This window comes from Phaenicophaeus curvirostris, chromosome Z (genome assembly GCF_032191515.1).
Source record: "Phaenicophaeus curvirostris isolate KB17595 chromosome Z, BPBGC_Pcur_1.0, whole genome shotgun sequence".
In the NCBI taxonomy this organism is placed as follows: Eukaryota; Metazoa; Chordata; class Aves; order Cuculiformes; family Cuculidae; genus Phaenicophaeus; species Phaenicophaeus curvirostris.
In genome coordinates this window covers 64576922-64598439 of record NC_091431.1, presented here as the reverse complement: position 1 = coordinate 64598439, position 21518 = coordinate 64576922, and the positions used below count along the sequence as shown (strand labels likewise).

The 21518-nt window shown below is 47.0% G+C and overlaps 1 protein-coding gene across 3 annotated transcripts in view; it reads right to left on the bottom strand.

The window, feature by feature from the left end:
- The window catches only part of ZFR (zinc finger RNA binding protein), a 48522-nt gene extending 41143 nt beyond the window's left edge, over positions 1-7379 (bottom strand). For all 3 annotated transcript variants that reach the window (XR_011339376.1, XM_069880083.1, XM_069880084.1), the window contains exons 1-2: positions 7271-7379; positions 6674-6758 (exon numbers count right to left, since the gene is read on the bottom strand). Coding sequence is in view for 2 of the 3 variants with exons in the window: in XM_069880083.1 (XP_069736184.1) it covers positions 6674-6758; positions 7271-7307 (122 nt within the window). In the remaining variant the exon portion in view is untranslated. The remainder of the gene's footprint in view (positions 1-6673; positions 6759-7270) is intronic.
- Positions 7380-21518: the final 14139 nt, after the last annotated feature.

Below are 21518 nucleotides of genomic sequence, written 5' to 3'. Positions count from 1 at the left end.
TTTAGTAGCAGAAAAAGCTTTACACATAATTTAAAACCTCAGAGTTAAGCCTATCAACCATCAAACCACTCTGAGCCTACAACTACCAAGGCCTGTAACTATGCCATTAACAGAAAAGCTTCCCCAAGTGCTCCGTTCCTAAAGACATGAGCTGCAACTTTAAACTACCTGGCAGGCTTCTCTCCTAAAAATGACAAAGGCTCCTCCTTCTGTCTCCCCATCACTAATCAGCTGCAATCCTTGCGCACAGCCCATGCTAACAAATACAGAGCCCTTTACTGCCTTTCTAATGTTGGCATCTCTCCTTTTGGGAGTGGGCCCTCACTGATTTGAAAATAAGCCTGCTACAACCTTTTTAAAAAACAGCGGTAGCTTCTGGAGGCTTCTTGTATACATGAAGTAAGCTACATCAGCATGTTTAGGATAGCTTTTAAAGCCAACTTTGGCTGAGAATTGGCATCATATCATATTCACTGAAGTACCTTTTCCTAAAAATGCATATGCTTTAAGACCTGATGCATCTCAAGATCACACGCGCAATAAGTTCAGAGAAAGAAATTATTTGGAGTTGTTACACTATGATAAAGGTATGTTCATCCTATGATGAAACTATTTACCTTCATTCCTTGTGCATTTTACCATGGGGTGCACATAACACAATGTAAGATGAATAAACGCTTATCTTAACGTAAGTTTATGTCTAGTAGTACATTTTCACTTCAGAAAAAGCTGTAAAACCTACTCAGTATTGTCAGTAATATCTCCTATTGTCCCCCCGTTAGAGGCTGAAATACTTCAAGCTTGAGCTAGTATAACTGTGTAAATTACAGCCCTAATGTCTCTGAAGACTCAACACTTCTGAAACCAGTATCTAGTTGAAGAAGTAATTGTAGCCAACACTGAAGACAGAAGTACTAGTAAATGTCATAAAATCGTTCTATCCGCAACTTACCCAATCTACAGTATTTCATCTCGCTTTGCTGTTCTGCACCAGCCTCGAATATCCTGCAACATCAAGCACTGCACTTGAATAACAAACCAACTATAGTTGCAGGAGTTCACTTCCAGATGGCTGTCTTGAAGATTGCATCTTAACCTAAATTCACAGGCATTGTGGTCTGCTCTGAACTGCTAAAATTGCCTTTATCTGTGGTGGGTCACCACACCCACTGACATTCACACTACTCGAGGGCTATTCAAAGTTAACAACTCACTCCAACTACCCAAGAATCTCCAGCCTGTTACCTGTCTCATTAGAGCAAGGACGCGGTATGAACATCATTATGATGGAACTCAGTTAAAGATTCATTATCAATAGAAACCAAAATCTTAACACAAGGTTAACTGAGACCAGCCCAATTTTGCATACTTCTATGTCCAAATATTTTTGAATGCTTCTCTCTCCACCAGCAGCCCCACATTTCCATCGGTCAGCTTTAGAATACAAATAACCATGCCTCTCTCATCAAACCAAGAATGCCAATACTCTTTACACGCAGAAGACAACATTAGATCATTAATTTCAAATGGAATAGACACACGGTGGTTCAGGTAACCTAAAGAACGCACATACACAAAAGGCTAGTATCACCAAATTCCACATTCACTTCAGGCTCCTGAACAGATAGATTAATTGTTACTTAAATAATTAACAGATAAAGTTTGTGTTGTGCGCAGGTTCATAATCTCAGGTCATAATAGCACCACTACCAGAAAACATAAATTCTAAAGGTATTGTAACATTCAGGGAAATTTCCTGTGTACCATAGAGGTTGCATACTCTTGACATTTCTCTCATTAAGGCATGATATTATTGCTGGGTAGTGCACACAAAGAATTTTGAATGCACAGGCAGCAGGAAATTTTATGCAGTGACAAAACTGAAAGGAACAAGAATACTTCTAATGCATTACTTATAGGTTCGAAGGGCTCTTAGTTAGCTCTTTTGCTGTTTTGATTATAGATGAAACAAGTTCAAACGCACTTCACAAAAACTAGTTTTTATGAACCAATACAGACAGTCATCAATTCTCTCTCATAGTCAATTCAGAGAAGCATACTGCTCACACTGTTAAAACAACAAATACATTATCCAAATCTGAGATCCAACATCTGAGCAGCTACCAACCTTGGTAACTGCTTCAAACATCAGTGTTTAATGTTTAAACTATATCCCATGGACAAATTTTCATTTATCCTTCATGTGAAGGATGAAGGAGTATTTACATAATTCACCATGGTCACACATAAATGAGAATTGCAGAAAGACAAAGTGATTTCTGTGCCAATAACAGCTTCATTATCTTTTCACTTGCTGATTTAAAGAAGCTATTTCCTTGAACCCAATAGTTCTACTGCATTGTAATTTGCATTAATAGTAGTGAAAGAACAATGTCATCGTTTGGAGAAACTGGAATTCCAGCGGGGTTTAAACTGGTCTCCAAGAAGTCTAGAATTAAATACAGAAAACCTTTATTACAAGCATCTTTCAAAGTTTTTCTCCTTCCAGTCTTTTAAATGGGACGACCACAGCTGCAGAACACTGACTTCCCATTTGAGGCCACTAAAATTGCAGTTTTGTCTGCTAAATGTTCACAAATTCATGGGGCCTGATGGGGTTCATCCCAGAATAATGAAGGAGCCAGCAAATGTTATGGCAAGATGCCTTTCAATCATCTACCACAGCTCTTTGGAGTCTGGGGAGGTCCCCAGCCAGTGTTATTACAGTTTACAGGGGCATAAGGAAAGACCCAAGGAACTACAGACCTGCTAGTGTTATCTTAATTCCTGGAAAAATTATGAAGATCATACTAGGTGAAAGGCATTTAAAGAGAGATTAATTGCAATCATCAGGCAAAGTCAACATGGGTTCACAAAGGAAAAGATTCATTCAAGTAACGATGATAAGGTCACACACTGAGTGGATGAAGGGAAGGAAGTGGCTGTAGTTTTTCTGGATTTTAGCAAGGCTTTTGGTACTGTCCCTCACAGCATCCTTCTGGACAAGGCATGCAGCTGTGGGATGGGCAGGTCCACAGAGCACCACATGAAGGACTGGCTGAAGGGCACAGTTCAAAGGGTTGTAGTGAACAAGGCTACATCTGTCTGGCAATCGGTAACCAGTAGTGTTCCTCAGGGCCATAAATACTTAACAAAGTTGAATGCATTGTTAGCAAGTTTGCTGAAGATCCAAACTAAGAAGTATGGTTGACTACCTTGAAGGAGAGGAGGCCTTGCAGGGCGATCCTGACAGACTGGAGTACTGGGCAATCATCCACTGCATGAAATTTAACAAGAACGAATGCTGGATTCTGCACCTGGGATGGAGTAAAACCAGGAACAAGTACAGATTGGGAGAGAAGTGGTTGGGGCGCAGCGCTGCAGAAAGAGATCAGGGGGTGCTGGCTGGCAGCAGTACAACCAGAGTCAGCAGTACCCTGGCAGCCAGGACGCTGCATCCTGGGGTGCATCAAACACTGCATGACCAGCAGGTCAAAAGAGGTGATTATCTCACTGTATTTAATGTTGGTGTGGTCTCACCTAGAGTGAGAGGTGCAGTTCTGGACCCCACAGTTTAAGAAAGATCAGAAGGTCCTTAAATGCATCCAGAGGAGGGAAACAAAGGTGGTGGAAGGGCTGGAAGGAATGTCCTTTGAGGAGTGGCTGAGGACATTAGGTTTGTCTGGTTTGGAGAAAAGGAGGCTGAGGGGTGGCCTCACTGCTCTCTACAGCTTCCTGAGGAGGGGAAGTGGAGAGGGAGGCACTGAGCTCTTCTCTTTGGAATCCAGTGACAGGACACGTAGGAACAGTTCAAAACTGTGCCAGGGGAGTTTCAGACTGGACATTAGGAAGCATTTCTTTACTGAGAGGGTGGTCAAACACTGGAACCTCCTCCTACGGAGGAGATCAATGCCCCAAGCCTGTAAGTGTTTCAGAGGCATTTGGACAATACCTTTGGTCTGAATGATCTTTGTAGGTCCCTTTGAACTGAAACATTCAATTCTATTTTTTGAAATTATTTGTCAGAAACTAATATTTAGACTCTCTTGTTCCTGATACAAAATTTGGGTTTTATTTTCCCCTTACTTTTCCAACTGAAGGCTAAACAGTTTCATATTGTGAGATATTCCAGTGAAGTCATGTATCCTGGAACGAATTGCACAGATTTTTTGAACTTAGCTGAAGTAAGTGCTGAAATCAAGAGGATTCTATATATGATCATCAGGGAGTACTGAATGACATTCCTTTAAAGTTGCAGTCTAAACTTCTACCAATACATGGTATTTTTTACAGCCATTTTGCCAAGAGAGAACGCCTGAATTGTGACCAATATACTTATGATGAAAATCTCTACTAACTGCTATTAAACTAAGACTTCTAAATGGCATATATCAAAGAACCAGCCTAAGGTATTCAATTTCAAAGGCCTGATTTGCCCTCTTAAAAACAACTTACCGTTTTGAGTAACTATGCATCAGTTCTGTGGCTAGAAATTTGCTCTGGTAGATTTATGAGGCTCACCTATGTACTAACTATACAGATAAACATCCAGTTCTTGACCTGGTATCCTGGTTTCTAATAATGTAAGGATTTTATTACTCTAAATGTTACTTCAAATACCAGTAACAGTTTCAGAGAACTTGTTGCAATATTAAATCTTTTGTGATCTTCCTCTGCCACCATCATCTCTTTCTCTAATGTACTGGACTGAAATATATATTTTATGTTCACTCTGTGAACAAGCTGCTGAGGACCTGCCAAGTCTGCTTCATGAAGGGAAACTCCATTTTTAGATACTTTAAGTAGCTCCTAGGTTTTCTGCTCAAAATATTAAATCCATTCTTATGAAAGGATTGCTTTGACACAGGTTGCTGTCTCTCTTCACTTTTAGATGTGGTAAATAAACTATTTGTAAGACACGGAGTCTTTAGCTGATAGCAAATGAAGTAGGATCTTGCACCTGTGACAGTAAAAGGAAAATCTTATTTCAGTAAGGTTTTCCATTTTCTCAAGCATACATTTGGGACTAAACATGAAAACAACTTTTTAACTTCCAATGTTATTCCAACTATATGCTTTCACACTGCAATTCAAACAGAAACATCAAATGAGTTGCTCAGGTTTGTAAGTCTAGAGACCACCTCAGCTCCACAATAGAGGGGATCAGCATTTTAAAAACCCATCTCCATTTCAGAACCGCAGACGTATGGCTCTCAGGTTATTATTTACTTAAAGATAAGTTGCTTCCTTTAAAAAGAAAACCCTTTTCAGGAACTCTTTCATAATCCATGACAACACAGTCTCAAATGTCAATATAACTGTCAAGTAAAATGTAAACATACTGCGAACACCTAATCTTAAATGAACTAGAAGACGAGCTAAGTTTAATCCTCTCCTTTAATTACTAAACATTGGAGTAAATGAAATTTAGTGTTCTTTATGGCCATTTGCCGGAAAAATAAACAGAAAAATAGATTGGGAGTAATTCAAAGACCTCCATGAAATTAGATACTCCTGCAACTACATCAGGTATGCAGCTTTGATTAGATGGTTAACAGTAGCACATACCTGCATTCATTTGTTAATAACCCCTACGTATTTGCTTTACTAGTACGTTTTTCCCATTAACCAAGACTTGGGAATTAAGGAACGTCTTTGTTACAGATTTATGACACAAATAATGTAGATTCAAATATGGACTTTAAGGTGCTACTCCAACACAAGCCAAAACTGTGAAGATGTTTCTGTTCTGTGCTTTACCAAATCAAGTAAACCGATTTCAGAAAATGCGAGATAACCAATTACTTTTTAACACTCTGATACACAATTCAAACACACTAAACCCACAAGGATACAAAGACTTACGGCAGCATGTCTATCCAAAATCTACGGCTCCACTAGAAGACCTACTCCTGCTCTTGGATATCACAGTAGGAAATCATTTTCAAAGGTGCCTTGCCCTCCAAGTACCTTCCTGAAGGAGGCCTACCCGAAAGCTGGGGAGGGGCTTTTACAGGGGCAGCTAGTGACAGGATGCAGCAGAGGGGCTTTAAATCGGAGAAGGGAAGATAGAGATTAGACACGGGAAGAAATTCTTCCCAGTGAGGCTGGGGAGGCACTGGCATAGGTTGCATAGGAGGCACTTAGGCATAGGTTGCCTAAGGAGGCTGTTGCTGCCCCATCCCTGAAGGTGTTCAAAGCCAGGTTGGATGGGGTGCCCTGCCCGTGGCAGGGGAGTGCAACTAGATGGGCTTTAAGGTCCTCTCTGACCCAAACCATTCTATGATTCTATGATTAATCATAGCACTTCTGTAAGGGAACGAAGCCCCCTGCCCCTTCTGTTGCCGCAGCCCTTCCCCTCTCCATCCAGTTCCCCACCGGTGGGGCTGACAGAACCCTAACCTACGTCAGGACACATTCCAGCCTCCCGCACCGCCCGGAGCGGGGGCCAAGCCTCCCCGAGGCTGCCGGAGGAGGAGGCGGCGGCGCGGGGCAGCGGGCGGTGCTGCCGCTGGCGTTGACAGCAAGTGGCCATTTTAACCGAGGGGCCCGGGGAGCCGGGGCTGCCGCCGCTCCTCCTCGCCGGCGGTGCCCGGCTCCGCACAGCCGCGGCGATGCGGCCAGGCCCTTCCCGGGGGGAGGCAGAGCCGAACCCGAGGAGCGGAGCGGTTACCTATACTGTGCAGCAGCCCCGCTGGGGGTGAATCCAAAGTAGTTGCCGGTGGCCATTTTGGCATCTTCTCCCAGCCGGCTGGGCACTGCGGCGGCGGCGACCGAGAGGCGGCGGCCGGGGCCATGGCGGGGGGGAGGAAGCGGGGAGGAAGGGGACACACGGACAAGGGACAGACAGAGGGCGGCACGTCAGACACAGAGCAGCAGGGGCCACCCCAGCCCCGCCTGCTCCCCCAGCCCTGCTCCCCCCCGCCTCCCCCTGCTGCCTGCTCCGCCCCCACCGCTGCTCTCTCCCACCTCCCCCCTAATCCCCGCTCTCTTCCCCCCCGCCCCTGCTCCCCCAGCCCTGCTCTCCCTGCGATCCCTGCTCTCTCCCCGAGACCCCCCACAAACCGTGCTCCCCCAATCCCTGCTCTCTCTCCCCCCCGATCCCCCCAGTCCCTGCTCCCCCATCCGTGCTCTCTCTCTACCTCCCCCCCAAACCCTGCTCCCCCCCCTCAATCCCTGCTTTCCCCGCCACCTCCCCCCAGTCCCTGCTCTCCCCCCACCTCTCCCTCGGTTCCCCCCCTTCCCTCCCCGCCCCCACACCGCCGCTTACCATAGGTGAACGACACCACCGGGCATATGGGAATCATGAGTCCGAGCTGGCAGCGACAGCGGCGGCTGAACTCTCAACTCTCAGCCCCCTCCTCCACCTCCTCCTCGCCGCCGCCGCCGCGCTCCCTCACTCGCTCCCTTCCCCCCCACCCGCCCACCTACGGCGACACCGGCGGAGCTCGGCCGGGGCGGCACCGTGCGCATGCGCGAGAAGGGATGGAAGGAAGGGGGAGGGGGAGTGCGCGGGGGGATCTGGGGGTTGTAGTCCGGCGTGAGGCAAAGCCCCGCTGGGCGGTGCGGGAGTCGTGGCGGCGCTCCCAGCGCAGGATCACGTGCGCGCGCCCAGGGGGACGCTGGGAATTGAAGTCCGGCCCCGCGGCAGCGCCTCCTCGCCGCAGCACCGGCCTCCGCCGGGACCTGTAGCCCTCTCCCAGAGACCCCGGCGCGATGCTGAGAGGCCTTCGGGGAGCGTAGCGCCCGCCCGACCCCAAAGTTGGGGAAGGGTTTGGAAGTGAAGCCGTAGGAGGGTTCCAGCCTCTCTGCCGTGGGCAGGGACACGTCCCACTGGATCAGGCTGCCCAAGGCCCCATCCAACCTGCTCTCAGACGCTTCCAGGGATGGGGCAGCTACAACTTCCCTGGGCCAGGGCCTCGCCACCCTCATCGTGAAGAAATTCTTCCTTATGTCTAGTCCAAATCTGCCCTCTCCAGTTTATGCCCTTTCCCCCTCATCCCATCATCACGAGCCTTTGTGAACAGCCCCTCCCCAGCTTTCTTGTAGCGCCTCTCAGGTACTGGAAGATTGTTATAAGGTCTCCTTGAAGCCCTTCTTCTCCAGGCTGAACAACCCCAACTCTCTCAGCCTGTCCTCGTGTGGGAGGTTCTCCAGCCCTCTGATCGTCCTTGTAGCCCTCTCTGGACCCAAGGTTTAGGTTGGATACTGGGAAAAGGCTCTTCTCCCAGAGGGTGGTGGGGCACTGGAACAGGCTCCCCAGGGAAGCAGTCACAGTGCCGAGCCTGACAATATTAAAGAAGCGTTTGGACAACGCCTTCAGACACACAGTGTGAACGCTGGGGTTGTCCTACACAGGGACAGGAGTCGAACCCGATGATCCTTCTAGGTCCCTTCCAAATCAGGACATTCTACGATCCCTCTGTTATTTCGTGTTCCACACGCACACGACAGCCCTGCCCATGGCCTCATATGCCAAAGCCAGGGCTGGTCTCTCATTCTTGCCTGCAAAGACACATCACGTCGCAGTTGGTGGCTGCTGTAACAAAAGCCCAGGTGAAGCAAATCCCTGACCCATACCTCACCCCAGGGTGTGACACCCCTGCCCCCTCGCCTAGACTGGTGGCATTTACCAGCTCCCTAATGCAAGCATGTGGCCAGCTGAAGCCCTGTATGCACAGGAGGTGCCGAGTTCATGCTCTGACAAGACTGTGGAGCGAAAAGGCAGTGACTGCCAGCAGTGCACACGTGCAGAGCTCAGAGCCAGGCACACACCTGTCTAAACTTGTGCTGGTCAACAGGCAGCTGAACGTGAGCCAGCACTGTGCACAGGTGGCCAAGAAGGCCGACAGCATCATGGCTTCTACCAGAAGTAGAATGGTCAGCAGGAGCAGGGAAGGGATTGTGCTCCTGTACTCAGCACTGGTGAGGCCACACCTTGAATGCTATGTTCAGTTTTGGGCTCCTCACTACAAGAAAGACACTGAGGAGCTGGAGCGTGTCCAGAGAAGGCAACAAAGTTGGTGAAGGAGCTGGAGCACAGGGGTTACGAGGAGTGGCTGAGGAATCTGGGTCTGTTTAGCCTGGAGAAGAGGAGGCTTAGGGGAGACCTTAATGCTCTCTACAGTTTCCTGAAAGGAGGTTGTAGTGAGGTGGGTGCTGGTCCCTTCTCCCAAGTAAAGAGTGATAGAAAGAGAGGAAACGGCCTCAAGTTGTGCTCAGAGAAGTTTAGATTGGATAGTAGGAAAAAATGGCTTTGCTGAAATAGTGGTGAAGCATTGGAACAGGCTGCCCAGGAGGTGGTGGACTCTCCGTCCCTGGAGGTGCTAAAAAACCCCCATGTAGACATGGGACTTCGTGACATGGTTTAGCAGGCATGGTGGTGGTGAGCTGATGGTTGGACTGGATGATATTACGGATCTTTTCTAACCTTAATGATTCTATGTTTCCATGATTCTGTGATTCTAAACTTGAAATCTGTTTTACAGAATCACAGAATCACAGAATAACCAGGTTGGAAGAGACCCACCGGATCATCAAGTCCAACCGTTCCTATCAAACACTAAACCATGCCCCTCAGCACCTCGTCCACCCGTGCCTTAAACACCTCCAGGGAAGGGGACTCAACCACCTCCCTGGGCAGCCTGTTCCAGTGCCCAATGACTCTTTCTGTAAAGAATTTTTTCCTAACGTCTAGCCTAAACCTCCCCTGGCGGAGCTTGAGGCCATTCTCTCTTGTCCTGTCCCCTGTCACTTGGGAGAAGAGGCCAGCACCCTCCTCTCTACAACGTCCTTTCAGGTAGTTGTAGAGAGCAATGAGGTCACCCCTCAGCCTCCTCTTCTCCAGGGTAAACAACCCCAGCTCTCTCAGCCGCTCCTTATAAGGCCTGTGATTCCAGGCTTCTAGCTGCACCACTATAGTGGCACCTGTGAAGAGCAAGAACCACTCTCATCCAACCGCAGCCACGTGCACATCCTCTGTCCTGTCGTCCGGCACCACAGTTAATGCGTGTCCTCCAGTTAACTCTCCTATGGTTCCCATGCATTTATTGTACACATGAGGCAGAGCTTCACACACACAGGAGCCATCCATCTGAAGTTTTGAGGCACCAGCAGCCCCTCAGATTTTTCCTGAAATCCCTTGGGCAGCATATCGCAGCCAGTGCAGCAGCCTCCACTTCAAAGTCTTGGAATTTGCATCTGTTCTCCAAGGCCTTGTTCTGCCTTCAGGCAATCCTTCCCTCTGAGAAGCAAATGCTTTTAAAAGCTCTGAAGAAAGCCCTTAAATACTGGCATCTCATTTTTTCTGTGCCACAATATGCATTTTTCATAAACTAACCAAGGCTTAGAAACACATCTGGTTTAATTAAGAAGTTCAACTTCCATTTCAGAATTATTTCTTTTCTGTAAGCCACATCTACTCAAACCACCCCTGCCCGGAATGTCCCACAGCCCTCATAAAAAGCAGGGATTTCCCTTGCCTCACAGTACCTGCAGTCTTCTTAGTCAGTGAGACTTCAACAAAGATATTATTCTTCATAAAACCAATGAGAAAAGTAAAGTAATTTCTCACTTACAGCTTACATGTTTGCAGCTACATCTGAGGTATAGCTGTGTAAGATGCCAAACATCCTCGCCAGTTCACTGAACGTAATTTGTTGATCATTATTATTACTTTGCATAGGAACTAAATAGTGCTGTACCCTTTGCTCTTTCTTATCCCAATAAAGCACATCAGGAGAAGGAATGTACATGGGAAAGGGAATGAATTTCCAGCCTCTGTGATGCTCTTTCACTCAAAGTGCTTTTCTGCGAAGAAAGCAGTTATGGGGTAAGTACATTCAATTGCTATTGCTTATGAAAACAAATGCCCTCATCCTTACGTTATAGACAAGAGTGCACCAGGAGAGGGCTCCACACAAACACTCTATACAATAATTTAGGGGGCATGACGTCTGCCGTGAGAACAAAAATGGGCATGGGCTACACCAGTAGTACTCTGTCCTGAGGAAAGGTTGAGAGACCTGGGTCTGTTTAGCCTGGAGAAGAGACAGCTAAGGGGAGGATCTTATCACTGTTCATAAATATCTAAGAGACAAGTGTTTCTAAACGTTTATAAATATCTAGAGGGTGGGTGTCAAGAGGATGGGGCCAGACCCTTTGCAGTGGTGTCCAGTGACAGGACAAGGGACAAGATGAACAAAGTTGAACATAGGAAGTTGCAGAGGATATGGACACCACACGACCAGTATGATCTAGTGAAGCCGTTTTATTCAGAGTTCACAACACATTTATACGTCTCTTAGCAGAGGCAAGCCATGGTGTTACAAGCTGATTCGTCAATTCTCCTTTAGCAGCAAACAATCATTGTTTACCTACAGTATTACGCTTTCCCATGAGAAAGGGCTATGTGAGCACTCTGGTCTACAAAATAACAAGTCAAGGACTACTGAGGAAAGCTTCCCGTGAGAAGTGAGAGGAGTACAAGACAGAGCAACTTTCTAATGATACAGAGAGAAACCTTAAAGACAACGTGTCCTCTGCAGTCACTAATCCTTTTGCAAGGCTGGCTTTATTCAGGTGCCAAAGCTGGGTTGTGCACGTCTAAATATCCGTGCCCATTTTGACCTAAAACCTCCTCAACAGGAAGTTCCACGTGAACATGAGGATAAACTTTTCTACTGTGTGGGTAATGGAGCACTGGAACAGGCTGCCCGAAAAGGTTGTGGAGTCTCCTTCTCTGGAGATATTCAAAAGCTGTCTGGATGCACTCCTATGCAACCTGCTGTAGGTGACCCTGCTTTAGCAGGGGGGTCAGACTGAATAATCTCCTTAGGTCCCTTCCAACTCCAACCATTCTGTGAGAGATACCTATACCTTCTCTTTCTTATTTTTATTAACAGTTGTCCATAATTGGATCACTGCATCATGATGCTTGGACAAGAAGGCAATGGAAGTTTTCCTCGTTCCACTGTCTTTCAAGCTTTTTCATTTATAAACCTCCCAATTTACTGAAAAATATGCAGTGCTCAATACCTAGTTCCTTAGAAAGATCATCGTCTATATAAACACAGGCATTCAGACATTAACTAACACTGTACCACTAAAGCTATATTTTGCAAGAGGGTAGGCCTGCAATTCCTTATTCCTCCTTCACTGATGAGGGAAATTTGGAATATTTACCTTCTTTTCAACCTTTGTATCCAGAAGCTGACAAAAGAAAAAGATTTCTTATTCACAGTACAGATTTCTACTTACTTTTCACAACTTCTTTAATGCAAGTAATTTCTAGTAATTCTAAATCAGGTCCACCCTATATCTTGTGATTACATCCCTGCATATGTCTGAACAGAAGCGCCCGTCTGGCAGCCCAATTTCAGTTGCAATTTCAGCAGAAGTTTCAGGTCACTTTTCTGCATGAATTTTGCGTACAGAATCTTCAGTGCACGTCTCACTTTAAAAGGATCATAACATACTTTATGAGAAGTCACACTTACTCAGTGTGACCAACAAAGAAAACAAAAAAATCAAGAAGCTTTGCCACTTTCTTGGAATTTCTCCCCCTGAGTGGTATTATACAAGTCTTTCCCTCGGCAGTTTCCTAACAAGAACCTTATCCTTCCCAGTGACTCTGTGAACCATTACAAAATATCTATTTATGTTACTTCCAGCTCGCAGGATCCGATTCATAGTCTATACTTAAAAAAACCTCAGTGGGTTATAGAGCAAGATTACTTCTCTGTAAGAAGACTACTAGATTTGCTTCAAAATGAAACAGTAATCAATTCAGATTAGATACTTCGGAGCACTTCAACGAATCATTCAAAACTTTTTTTTTTAAATAGGAAAAAGAAACTCCTCCATCTAAGATTACAAAAGAATAGGTGAGAATGTCCAGAATGAAAATATACGCGACAATGCAAAACTTTGATTTGGGATTAAACAGTACAGCTATTGCATTTGTGCAAAGTTCAGTGCATCTAAAAATATTGCAGACAAAAAAGGCAAGCTAGCATTCAGAAAAAAGAATCTTTGACCTTCATTTTATCTATATTAAAGGACAGCTCCAATATATACATGGTCAGAAGAAAGCACCATGTAACATGCAATGTCATCAAGATGACTATTTAACACCCAAGAGGCATATCTTGCTACAAAAGGCCTGCAAAAACGTAGCTGAAACACAATGGGGAAAACTCTAGAGAAATTCAGGCTATGCAGGAGGATTGACGGTGGTGATCTCCCTCCATTCTCGAAGGTGAGGGTAGGAAAGGCTCTTCAAACTCCTTGCAGAAGAAGCAGCACAGGGAAACATCTGAGGCACCTGCCTGCTCAGCACTGACTCTATAAGCCTCTCCTTAGGGCACTGGAGAGGCAGAACCCTGCCTTTCCCCTCCTGCTGTCCTTCTGTATCTGGGCAGCTCTTTGGGACAACACCTTTGTAGTGAAGCTCTCCTTTCACCACAGTTCAGTGCTGTTGCAGCACGGAAAGCAGAGTGGGCTCTCCTCGGTCCGTCACCTGGAAATAGGACAGCCTATGATCAGAGAGCCCATGCTTATGCCTGCTTTGAATCTGCTTTGCCAGGGCTGCAGCTCTGACTTGCTCTCTGCTCTCCCAGGCTATGACTGCTCCCCTCATGCATGGAGTTGTTTGATTGGTTTTTCTGTCTCTGTTAAAGAAATGGCACCCACGATGGCCAAGTGCATTTGCTCCACGCTAAGTGGGTTCCCCTAGTACTGGGAGCTATGCCAACCATTCCCCTTCTCTCCTCTTCCCTTTACACAGACACTAAAAGCCCCAAACCAGGCGAGTTGGCACCTGTCCTCAGCAGGGTTCCTGCCCTGAAGCACAAAGGCTGGGCAGAAAGGGCTTGCTCCATTCCCAGCCTCTGCAAGTCCAGGCTGTTGTGCTTGGGCAATGTTTCTGGCCTTCCAGGGTGCTTTGGTGGCCTCCATTGCCAGTGGGCTTGTTGAGCAGCAATGCTGGCAAAGGAACAGCAGTTCGGAAAACTGAGAGGACATTGGGATTTTGGGATCAATAGGCTCCTTTTTCTTCTCCCCCATCACCTGTGGCAGGTGCTAGAGCACGTTATCTACCCCAGATCCCAAGAATCCCTGGGGAGACACTGTGCTCCCAGGAGCCTGGAGTGTCAGGGAGCCAGGGCTTGAAGACACCCTTAGCTGCTGTGCGAGCACTGCTGCACTCCCTCGGCATCCCAGCCCAAGAGTGGTGAAACACCCTGACAGGGTTGGCATCAGTATTTCACTCTTGTAAAACAAACAAGAAGACCTAAACCTCTGGCAATGGCAACCAAGTCCTGAGTAGAACAGAGACGAGGCAGTGGTTTGTGATGAACAGAAACTGTCCCGTGCTTCTCTTGAAGCTGAAGGATCCCTTCTCTTGCAGTCAGAGAGTACTTTCTGAAAGTAACAGCACGTCTCAGATTGCTGAACAGAGCTTCTTCCCTTCAACAGGAAGGAAAAGGGGAAAATTGCTTGTTCCTCTCATGGAAGCCCACGGAATTGGGGGTGACAGGAATAGCTTATGGCACCAGTGCTGGTTTGAGCATGAGCACAGTGCTTTCAGGAGAAGTGTTCGTGCATGAGGGACGGCCCTTGGTATGGCATCCAGCACGTCAGTGGTGAGCATGGACTGGGCTGTAGAGGGGCTCTACTAATGGGAATGCTGGCAGGGCTGCTCTGTGGCTAGAACTGGGCTGTGAGAAGTGATGGGAGCGGCAGCAGTGCTGTCAGATCTCTGCCGTTGTAACTAACCAAGTCGACAGACTCTGGTGGAAGCCTCGTCCCAGGGCACCTGGGTGGCAGAGGTGCAAGTCTGACCCCTTCACCTGCAGCCCCTCGCTGGGATGCAAGGCAGGGAGGGCTCCTCTTCCCTCCCTGGCCTGGGGAGCAGATGGACGTGCTGGCAGGGTCATCCTTTGCAGGCTCAGTGTGAAGGAAACCAATATTTTTAACTGGGCTGTGGGGAAGGGAAATAGTGGGTGAGAAGTAGTGCTTGTGGAAGGGATCAGGTGCCTTTTCAGCACAGACGACAGGTGAGAAGACAGAGGCTTTCAGCAGCACAGACAGAGTGGAGACTCTGGAGGGGAAATAGGGATTCCCTCTTCAGTCTTCAGGAGCATTCAGGAAGCTCCCTTCCCTCAGTGTCTGGCTTGCAAAACTTCAGAAAGGACTCTGAACGTTACCTATTTGATTGTGCTCATTTGCCACAGAATTGCTGCTTTCTGTGGTCGGGGCCAGTTACCATGGACACCTGCTGCAGCCTGGTGACACATCCCCAATTGTGATGAAGTTCCTGAGGTTCCACAGTTGCCAGGCTCAAGGAAGGAGCACGTCAGAGCAAGGGTGAAGCTGTGGAGGACAGGTGGTTATCCTTGGCTCTCCCAAAAGCTTTCCACTTGACTGCGATATAAGAGTCAAAGTGCTTGCTCGTGATCTCCAGGCTTAAAAGTCATGCTGGGGAAGCGCCGAATCTCCGACATGGACAAAAGCTTGTTGGAATTTTCCTCATATTTTGAGGAAAAGGAAGAGGAGGAGGAATTTGAAGAACCTACAACGCCCTTTGAGTGGTACCTCTCCTACGACCAGCCCCAGAAAAAGAAGAAGAAAAAGGTCAGATCCTCTGTGTCAGCTGGGGAGAAAGGCCGGGGGCACAGCAAACACAGTGCACCCAGAGACAGTGTCAACAGCTCAAGCCCAAGTCAGAAAAGCCCAGGCCACCAGCAATCAGGGGAGGAAAAGGCGGAAAAAACCAACCAGAGCCTCCTAATCCAAACTGGGGAAAGTTTTGGAGGTCTCAAGGGGAAGAAAGAAGTTGGGATCTGCTCCTCTCACTCCTGTGCCCTCCAGGGCTTCTCAGTTTTCCCCCTGGAGACGTCCCATTGCTGTCTAGACCTGTGACTCTGGGTTCCTGCTGGGAGACACTCTCTTCCACGTGCCCTGTGCTGCAGGCAGGGCTTTGTTCTGTTAGCTGGGGAAGTTGGTAAACAGGGATGGGGAAAATGCTTTTTTAAAAACGACAGGGAAAGTAAAAGAGAACCCCTTCAGCTACAGACTCCTAGGGAAGCAGATTGGACATCATACACTGGTTGGGTATGGATAAATCTTGCCATGTGAGTCAATGTAAAAGGCAGCCTAACATGCAGTGCACCTCCACCTGCGAGTGAGAGAGCCACACCTCTCCTTTCAAGTAGGTCTGCTTCTCTAGAACAGACCTTTTCTGATCTCTAGTGGTACTGCACTTTTGTTAACTAAATCCGCTGGTCTCCAGAACGGAGGGAGAAATGGGAGAACTGGTGTTACGATGCAGCCTGTTCTAGAAGACAGACCTTCTTTGGTGAAAGCTTGACAAAGGAGTAACAGTTCTGTACACGGTCATTGCCACATGGGGGCCAGGGTTTCTATACCAAGAGAGACTAAGGTGTCAACTTTGTTCTTCCAAAAGGGGTTTTCTAATCTTAGCAGCCTTTGAAAATCCAGGATTGCCATCCAGTCTAATAAGTGCCTCACATCAAAGTTCTTCATTTCCCTCAGCTGGTAAAGTTTCCCTCTCCTCCCCCACAGTGGAGGATTTTGCAGGAGGCAGTGTGGAGAAGAAGAGACAGCACAGGTCAATGAATGTTAGAGATGAAGGCAACCTTTCTGCCAGGTTTCTCTTGTGGATTTTCTCCAGTTCTTTGCATTATTTGTCTGACTTGGGTTCTTGCCAGAGGCCTCTAGTGCTGAACCCCGTATGTCAAAGGTCATAGAATCCTAGAACATATTGGATTGTAAAGGACCTTAATGATCACCTCATTCCAACCCGCCTGCCATTGGCTGGAATACTTTCCACTAGACAAGGTTGCTCAAAGCCTTATTTAAGCTGGCCTTGAACACCTCCTGGGATGGGACTCCTTGGCGCCTTTTCCTTTCCAGCCTAAACTAGCCCAACACTCTCAGCACATCCTAACAGGGGAGGTGCTCTGGGAGCACGTGCATGGCTGATGGAGCAGGGACAGGAGGTGTGGATGGCTCTTCCGGGACAGTGCAGAGTGATTCAGATCCAAGGTTTGGCTTTGTTGTCTTGACAGGTGAGACTGAGCCACAGAGACAATGCCAAAGTGCAGACCCCCTGGAGGGTGTTCCCTGTAGCAAGCTGATCAGCATCGAGTGGCTGATTCTAAATATCAAACAAAATGCACTTCGGGGCCATTTGTATGCTGGCAGGATGGAACATTCCCCTGCATTCTTGTCTTACCTCCATGTACATCCTTTTGTTCCAGATCCTTTCTCATGCAGTACCAGAGGTACCAGACATCCCACTGCCCCTGATCCAGGCAGATGATCGCTCTCTTCCTTCAGCTGGGACTCCTGCCTTGTCCCAGAGAAAAAGGGAAGGTATGTGGGGCAGGAAAAGAGGTCAGCAATGGGCCAGCCACTGTTTGTTCCTTTCTCCTTCCCCGCTGTGGTGGCCTGCGGCACTGCTGTTTCTCCCCTGCATTTCAGGGGAGCAAGCGCTTTCCTTGGCAAGGAAGGCGCAGGATCAAGACTTTGTGCATCTTGCTTCTCCGTAGCTATCTCAGGAGCCAGGACTGGAGAGATGCACCCCAGAGGGGCGGTATCAGATGGAGCAACGTCAAAAAAGCACAGCACCTCCTTGACCGAAATGCCCATTCCATCTCTCTTGCAGAACACAGCCACTCCCGTGCCCTTCTGGCCACAGCCGCACTGGCGGGAGTGAGAAGCAGTCCTGTTAGTGGGCCCTGCACCCGCAGCACCCCTTCTGTCCTCAATTCAAGGAGCACCTCCTCCTCCCAGAACGGCAGGAAACCACCAGCAAAGAGTAAGTACAAACCGCCCAACATCCATGTGCTCTCCTAGAGCTCCTCTTTTACAAGTGTACAGAGCTGCTGCTTTTGTTCTGAGAGCAAGCTAGGCGATGCAGGAGGGTTGCTGTTGGTGGCCTCTCTCCACTCTTCTGCAAATACGACAGGCCATGATCAGAGAGCCCACGCTTACTCCTGCCTTGCATCTGCTTTTCCAGAGCTGCAGCTTTGACTTGTTTTCCGCTCTCCCAGGCTGTCACTGCTACTTTCATTCGTTTGGGGGGGATTTTTTTGGGTTTTTCTTTGGTTTGATTTGTTTGTTTCTTTCCCTGTTGCAGAAGTGCCCCCACTGCTGGCCAAGACTATCAGAGACTACAAAAAAGTACTGTCTCGCAGATAAGCCTGCTGTGCGGCTCTGGGTCTTTCCTTATCTTCGAGGACCGGCACTGAAGGCAGAGAAGGCACCTAAGCACTTCTCTCCTCTGAACTTCGTGGAGGCTGCAGTGGCTCGGAGAAGCTTCTGTCTGCACAAGAGAACAGCGCTGTGCTTTATCTTCTAGTCTGGTGTCTTTCTCAGGGTCAAGCCCACCCCCACAAAACATTAAAGTTGCAGTCTAAACTTCTACCAATACGTGGTATTTTTTACAGCCATTTTGCCAAGAGAGAACGCCTGAATTGTGACCAATATACTTATGATGAAAATCTCTACTAACTGCTATTAAACTAAGACTTCTAAATGGCATATATCAAAGAACCAGCCTAAGGTATTCAATTTCAAAGGTCTGATTTGCCCTCTTAAAAACAACTTACTGTTTTGAGCAACTTTTTAAAAATCTATGCATCAGTCCAGTGGCTAGAAATTTGCTCTGGTAGATTTATGAGGCTCACCTATGTACTAACTATACAGACAAACATCCAGTTCTTTACCTGGTATCCTGGTTTCTAATAATGTAAGGATTTTATTACTCTAAATGTTACTTCAAATACCAGTAACAGTTTCAGAGGACTTGTTGCAAGATTAAATCTTTTGTGATCTTCCTCTGCCACCATCACCTCTTTCTCTAATGTACTGGAGTGAAATATATATTTTATGTTCACTCTGTGAACAAGCTGCTGAGGACCTGCCAAGTCTGCTTCATGAAGGGAAACTCCATTTTTAGATACTTTAAGTAGCTCCTAGGTTTTCTGCTCAAAATATTAAATCCATTCTTATGAAAGGATTGCTTTGACACAGGTTGCTGTCTCTCTTCACTTTTAGATGTGGTAAATAAACCATTTGTAAGACACGGAGTCTTTAGCTGATAGCAAATGAAGTAGGATCTTGTACCTGTGACAGTAAAAGGAAAATCTTATTTCAGTAAGGTTTTCCATTTTCTCAAGCATACATTTGGGACTAAACATGAAAACAACTTTTTAACTTCCAATGTTATTCCAACTATGTGCTTTCACACTGCAATTCAAACAGAAACATCAAATGAGTTGCTCAGGTTTGTAAGTCTAGAGACCACCTCAGCTTCACAATAGAGGGGATCAGCATTTTAAAAACCCATCTCCATTTCAAAACCGCAGACATATGGCTCTCAGGTTATTATTCACTTAAAGATAAGTTGCTTCCTTTAAAAAGAAAACCCTTTTTAGGAACTTTCATAATCCATGACAACACAGTCTCAAATGTCAATATAACTGTCAAGTAAAATGTAAACATACTGCGAACACCTAATCTTAAATGAACTAGAAGACAAGCTAAGTTTAATCCTCTCCTTTAATTACTAAACATTGGAGTAAATGAAATTTAATGTACTTTATGGCCATTTGTCGGAAAAATAAAGAGAAAAATAGATTGGGAGTAATTCAAAGACCTCCATGAAATTAGATATTCCTGCAACTACATCAGGTATGCAGCTTTGATTAGATGGTTAACAGTAGCACATACCTGCACTCATTTGTTAATAACCCCTACGTATTTGCTTTACTAGTCCGTTTTTCCCATTAACCAAGACTTGGGAATTAAGGAACGTCTTTGTTACAGATTTATGACACAAATAATGTAGATTCAAATATGGACTTTAAGGTGCTACTCCAAGACAAGCCAAAACTGTGAAGATGTTTCTGCTCTGTGCTTTACCAAATCAAGTAAACCGATTTCAGAAAATGCGAGATAACCAATTACTTTTTAACACTCTGATACACAATTCAAACACACCAAACCCACAAGGATACAAAGACTTACGCCAGCATGTCGTAAGAAATCATTTTCAAAGGTGCCTCGCCCTCCAAGTACCTTCCTGAAGGAGGCCTACCCGAAAGCTGGGGAGGGGCTTTTACAGGGGCAGCTAGTGACAGGATGCAGCAGAGGGGCTTTAAATCAGAGAAGGGAAGATAGAGACTAGACACGGGAAGAAATTCTTCCCAGTGAGGCTGGGGAGGCTCTGGCATAGGTTGCCTAGGGAGGCTGTTGCTGCCCCATCCCTGAAGGTGTTCAAAGCCGGGTTGGATGGGGTGTCCCTGCCCGTGGCAGGGGAGTGTAGCTAGATGGGCTTTAAGGTCCTTTCTGACCCAAAGAATTCTATGATTCTACGATTAATCATAGCACTGCTGTAAGGGAACGAAGCCCCCTGCACCTTCTGTTGCCGCAGCCCTTCCCCTCTCCATTCAGTTCACCACCGCTCGGGCTGACAGAACCCTAACCTACGTTAAGACAGATTCCATCCTCCCACACCACCTTAAGTGGGGGCAAAGCCAAAATCCCTTTCCCCTCTGCCCTTACCATCCCACTTCTGCCTTTGTCTGCCGTCAAAAGAATTGTCTAGAGAATCTCCAGACATGAGAATATATGAAGCGTTGGCCTGGGTTGCGAGTGAAAGATCCAGAGATTACTTATTATTTCACCTCTTAATAAATCAGAACATTGTTTTAATTCGTATTTCACCCCTCTGCCCTGCTGTTATTCTTTATGCTGCTCCCAGTAGTCTCTGCTCTCCCATCCAGTACAAGGGCAGCCTCTGCAACTTCAGCTGGTAGGAATCCGCCTGTCTGAGCGGGCCCTGGCTGTCATGGAAAACTTTCCACAGGATCTGTACCTGCTGGGCCCAAAGTCCCACCTGGGCTCTCTGGGACAGCTGCTCAGTGAGCTTCTGGCAAGCATCAATTCCTCAGGCTTTGAAACCACTTGACAGGGGTTGGAGGGAAATGAAGAATGGACAGCAGTGTGGCCTTAATGCATGCATGCTTGGGAGCAGGAGTTCCAAGAGTGTGCTTGTCCTTAAGGCCTGAGGAACTGGAGCTCTAGGAGGAAAGTGTGTCTGGTGGCCATTGTAGACCATAATGCTAAGCTTGGTGGAAGTATGGGGAGATGCCTGGAGCAGAGCTCCTCTTGGAAGGTCAGAGTTGCATGTTTGTGATCTCAGGTGGACTCATTGGGGCTGTAGCGGAGAGCTGAACACATCTGTGCATTTGCTCTTTCATGGAAAAACTTACTGAGGGGAAGATTTCCACCTGGGGTTTATATCTTCCTGGAAAGCAAGCTGCCCCAGAGGTAGTACAAGCTGTGGATGGAGCTAGTTGGACTGATGTAGTGAATGAGACCACCTCTCTGGTAGCGCTCAGCATTATGACAAGATTGGAAAGGGGAGGGGAGAGCTTCTCCTGTCCCAAGCCATCTGTTCTGCCGCAGGATTGCAGTCTAGAGGGAAA